Raw genomic sequence first — 5574 nt, 5'->3', positions numbered from 1 at the left:
CCTCGGATTGACGTGAAACTTTAAGGACATGCTTATAATTTAATAAGCAAGGTTCTGGTCCGTTCACGTGTCCGAAATACTCGTTTTATTTTATAAAGGCCGTTACGGTCAACTTTTAGGCGAATGACGGAAATACGTAAAAGACTCGGATAACTCATGAACCGATCACAGAGGTTTATACTGACATGTGACCTGGTCCTAAGAGAGTCCTAAGGTATATCTATACCTCACTAAAACGGGTCAGACCTGAAGTCAAAGCAAAAGTCAAACTTTTGCGACATACGGCTCCGAACCGGTTCAATATAGCAAACGGTCGATTCAAACGAGCGCAAACAAGTTTATATACTTAATATCATGTTTTATAAGTGTCAAAACAGGTTTCATAACATATACATTACAGATTATGCATAAATCGCTAAAATAGCTTTCTGTTGACTTTTTAACCGCACGTTTGACTCGATATTTGACATAGTTAGAGTGGTGATCAGGGGGACCTTTTTAGAGGTTTATTACCCACATAAATACCAACTCATAACTACTTTTGATCCGCAATAAGACTGAGCCATTACGGATTTATTTTGAAGTCAAACCGTAGTTACGACGGTTTGGTTTTTAGTAGTTATCTAAGCATAAATCAAACTACAAAGGATCTAGACGACTTACAGACGTTGGGTCTTGCTTAGAGTATACAGAGAAATGCTTGAGAGCCTTTAGAATGACCAGAGGAGTGTGTTTTGAGTTGTGTGTTGGTTATGAACCAAACATGCCCTTTTATAGTAAGGTTTCACAACAAATTTTGACACACAAGTCCCCCAACTAACCCCAACCTTCCAACATGTGTCCCTAGTGTTTAGGGGTCACTTTGAAGGTTTAAATGCAGGTCATGGCTTTTAGAAGGCTGAACAGCCAAGTTAAGCATGTTTCTGCATCTGGGCGCCTGACGCGGCCCGCATGGGGGAACCATGCACCTTGTACGCGGGTCGCCTGGTTCTTAAAATCATGCGCGTATCTTAGGGGGCTCGCGGCCCGCCTTCACTTACCCCAAATCTCAACGCGGGTCGCGAGAGGGTGGTTTTTCAAGGCTTTTAAATCTTTTGAAATGATTACGGGAATCTGGTAATTAATAACGAAATCTTTCGTAATCATTAACCTGACCTTTCGGGTTTTGAAGGGGTAACTTGAATATTTTATAATCATGACTAAATCTTGGTAATAATGATAAAATCTTTAGTAATAAATAATGAAATCTTTAGTAATCATCAACTTGACCTTTCGGGTTTTGAAGGGGTAACTTGAATCTTTTATAATCATGATCAGAATCTTTGTAATTAATAACCTGACCTTTCGGAACCGAAGGGGCAACTTTGCGATTTGGCCCTTGGTTATTTACAACTAAGGGCCTCGTGTTATTTATATGTATTATTCAGCCCCTTGGTTATTTTCAATATTATTAGAAAGGTTTTAACCTTTATTATTGACGCTTTTTACCCCTCGCATACGGATTTGATCATAACTTTCTCGTTTTAAACGGAACTTCGCGAAATTTATATATTATATTCTAGTGAGCGTATTTTACTGTTACGAAGCCTCGGGTTCGTTAAATGGTCACTCAGAGGTATAATTAAACATGTTGACACGTTTAACCCCTATAGCTTGTAATCTCTCACTTTCTTTCGCGTTTCGTTTCCGTACGATCCATGATTTATCCGTTTGAAGGTACGAGCATCATTTAGGGATACTATAAAGTATACTACCCTTGATTGACATTTATAATCCTCGAATTTACATATATTCAAGGTTTGTCAATTTTAGTCCTTCAATGCCACGTGTAAACTTAGGACACGTGTCGGCACATTATTGGACGCAAAAATTTCGAGGTGTTACATCCTCACCCCCTTAAAATAAATCTCGACCCGAGATTTACTCAAATAATTTGGGGTATTTTTCTTTCATCGTGGATTCAACTTCCCACGTATTTTCGGGATCTCTCCGGGCATCCCATTTAACCTTTACTATAGGCACATGTTTTCTTCTAAGCTTCTTCACCTGTCGGTCTTTAATTGACAAGGCTTTACCACAAACTTCAAGTTCTCATTTATACGTTCATCAGTATGAGGTATCATCAATGATCCATCGGTGAAGCATTTCTTTAGATTGCAGATGCGGAGCACATTGTGAACTCCATTGAGCTCTTCCGGTAAGTTCGACTCATAGGCGTCGGACCCGACACATTTGGTAACATTGAAAGGTCCTATGTATCTCGGGCTTAGCTTGCCTTTCTTCCAAACCGCATCACTCCAATTAATGATTCTGGGTCTACGTACTCTTCTGCCTATCTCGGGCAGACTTGAGTTGGCCTCGAGTCTGGACAATCTTGTCCGTTATTTCGAAGGCTATTTCTGGTCCTGATAGTTGGACCTTTACAACATCCGTCCAACAAACAGGCGATCTATACTTACTACCGTATATGCCTCGAAAGGCGCAGCCTTTATGCCGGTACGGTAGTTATTGTTGTAGGAGAATTCGATTAGTGGTAGGTCTCATATTAATGATGCATTCCTAAACGGGATATGCATCTTAACCCTTCTCACCTTTCGGGAGATAAACAAGATAATCTTAGAAAGAGATAATCGAGATACAGGGAGACTACAGAGACTTTCCATATTTCAGGCTCCTGTTCCTTCATTATTATTTGTGTTAATACGTGATATGTTTATGTTATAAGTCCATGAATTCCTTATTTCGGAACGCTTTACTTGGACAATATTATGGATATCTTCTTCGAATACTACTAGTCGATATTTGTATAATATGATCATTGGGGTAGTTCCGGGGTTCCATGTATTAACTTCCATACTGATCAGGCATGGAAATAATCTATGGGATACGCCAGTATACGCCAATCCTCATATGGTACTTTTATCAAACATAGTTTGGCATTCGTAGGTGATAGAAAAACAATGAGAAATAATAACATATGTTGTCGTACTCTATTGCGAAGAAAGAGTACTTTTAGATTTTTCGGAAGGATTCTTATGAATTTTCCATCCGTAGGTTTTTACATTATGCTAAATATATAGGGTTTTATGAAACGTTTGTAAAAAGCTTGCTATATTTATTGTTTATGAAGGATTTATTGGTTTCTGATTCAAAATAAAACTTTTGGCATTTAAATTTATGATAAAGGTTAGGGAAAGTACTCCAGATTTCTAATGCCATTAAAACAATTCATTAGTTGCAAACCAACAACTGTTACTCTTTATCTAGATGGCCTTAATATATACTAACAATGGTATTTATAGACCATATAGGTTAATATAGTACTAACATTCTCAATGAACGTTATTTAATATATATATATATATATTCATTATGTTTAGTCTAGGTCATGAAAGACCATAAACGGCATTTAAGGTTCGGCCGAATTCATCATTTTCTTGACAGGGGATCAAAACGTCACTTCTGTCTTTATTATATTGATGAATTTTTTTTTTTTGGACAGCTCAAAAGTCTGCCACGAGGATATCAGAACAGAGTGATTTTTTTTAAATAGATACAACATCGATCTAAGATTTGTTGGAGCGTTTTCTTAGGTACAAATGACAAATTCCTATCTCATATCAAATGATTGAGATCCTAAACATGCGGAGTCAATAGTTCTCAACAAATATGATCTCTTATGGAATTATATGTGCCAGTAGTAACTATTTTCTTCATAACCGTTTGATAAGAAAGGTACCCGCTGTATCCTTATAATACTGCACCATCTTCTGGCCGTTCATTCCGAAGACTCATGCGTTTGTTCTTTTGGCTTCTGCGGGTTTCTTCTGATTCTTAGGGCAGTTGGTCTTGACATGCCCCCTCTCGTTACAACCGTAACAGGTTGCATCTTTTAGCTTTTCGCAATCCAGGGTTTTATGTTCCTGTGATTTGCAAATCCCACAAGGTAGGGGCTGAGATTCGAATCTGCATTTCCCGAGGTGGTATTTCCTACAGGTTTCGCACTTGGTCTTCTCAACCGACTGCTGACTGTCTCTTTTTAACCCGGAACTCTTCCTATCGGAGCGACGAGAATTCTCATCCTCCCTTTTTCTCTTTCCATTTTCAGAGGCCTTGGCAGCCATGCCTCTGACTATATCAAGTGTAAGAGATAGCGACAGGTCTGCCGCTGACCTGAACGTAGCAGGCCTTGAGGCCTTAACACTGGCCTTGATTTCTGGGGCTAAACCCCCAATGAAGCGAGCAATCCTCTTTGGTTCCGGTGTTACTAGGTAAGGAACCAGTCTGGACAGTGTATTGAAATTGGTGAGGTACGCTTGACAATCTAAATTTGTCATAACCAAGGATATAAAGCCAGCTTCAATTTTCTCAATTTCATGTTGAGGACAGTAATTCTCTTTGATAAGAGTAAGAACTGATCCCAAGTCATGTTGTACAAAGGAATTTTCCCGGTGGCTTGAATCAACGACCGCCACCAGGCTAAGGCCTCACCCTTAAATGATTGCGACACGAACTTGACCACATCCCTCTCAGCGCATCCGCTGATGTCCACAACCGTATCCATTTCATCTAACCATGTCATACAATCTACAGCTCCATTCTCCCCAGTGAAATCCCGGGGTTTACATGAAACAAAGTACTTGTAGGAGCAACCCTTACCATGGGGTCCTTGATTCAGTATGATCTGTTGAGACGGATCGCTGTGATTATTAGAAGGGTGACGCTCGTCATCTTCCTTCTTAGGTTCATCCTTCTTGGAAGGAGGCTTCGAATGTGGTATAGATAGGGTCCTACTACGAGTCCCACTATACTCTTCGTACTGCCGCTCTAAGGCCTTCTTAACTGCGTCGTCTACCAACGCTTTTAGTTCAGCACCCGTTAAATTAATTCGGGCGTTATCATTGTTCTTCATTGGGTGGCTATTAATTTTATCTGAGCCAGCCATTTAATTGAACTGTTACATAAAACAAGGACAATAGTTTACTTGGGAGCTTATTATGGAATTGTCTTTTATGGCAATTCATTAACCATGGTAACGGAGACCATATTTGGTTAATTTATTAATCACATTTGTTTAGGATTTGTATTATAACTTAACCTAATTATAAAAACAATAACAGTTTTACTAGTGGCACGAAAGGCCTAGTCACATGGACGGTTTAATTTATAAGTCATGATTTCAGAGAATTAAGGTATTAAGGTTTGAATCGCATTCAGTACCTTCTCTTGACAGGGAGTTGTAGACTTCAACTGTCTTTTGTCTTTTAGGACAATAGGTATAGCCCGTGGGCATTTCCCCTCTGAGGGATGGTTATAATATGATCATCTTCTCAGATGCTATTAGTCGAGATCGTATGGATCCTACCGATTATTTTGCTTGGACCTGGTCCAACACTTTTAGACAGGAGGTCACAGACCACCACTGTCATTGTCTTATCGGACAACAAGTTTAGCCCGTAGGCACTTCATCACTATCGGATGTTTCTAATGTGATCATCTTATAGGATGACACAAGCCGTGATTTCTAAATCACTAGGCCAGATAAGAAAATTGGAAGAATCCAATATAAGGATG

The 5574-nt window shown here is 39.3% G+C and overlaps 1 protein-coding gene across 1 annotated transcript; it reads right to left on the bottom strand.

Moving 5' to 3' along the window:
• Positions 1-3791: 3791 nt before the first annotated feature.
• Positions 3792-4945, bottom strand: LOC110934213. The gene is made up of 2 exons (XM_022177398.2): positions 4660-4945; positions 3792-4132 (listed from the first exon to the last, which is right to left on the bottom strand). The coding sequence occupies exons 1-2, from the start codon at positions 4943-4945 to the stop codon at positions 3792-3794; spliced, it is 627 nt and encodes a 208-aa protein (XP_022033090.2).
• Positions 4946-5574: the final 629 nt, after the last annotated feature.

This window comes from Helianthus annuus, chromosome 1, assembly GCF_002127325.2.
Source record: "Helianthus annuus cultivar XRQ/B chromosome 1, HanXRQr2.0-SUNRISE, whole genome shotgun sequence".
NCBI lineage: Eukaryota > Viridiplantae > Streptophyta > Magnoliopsida > Asterales > Asteraceae > Helianthus > Helianthus annuus.
This window is presented reverse-complemented; position numbering and strand designations above follow the sequence as displayed.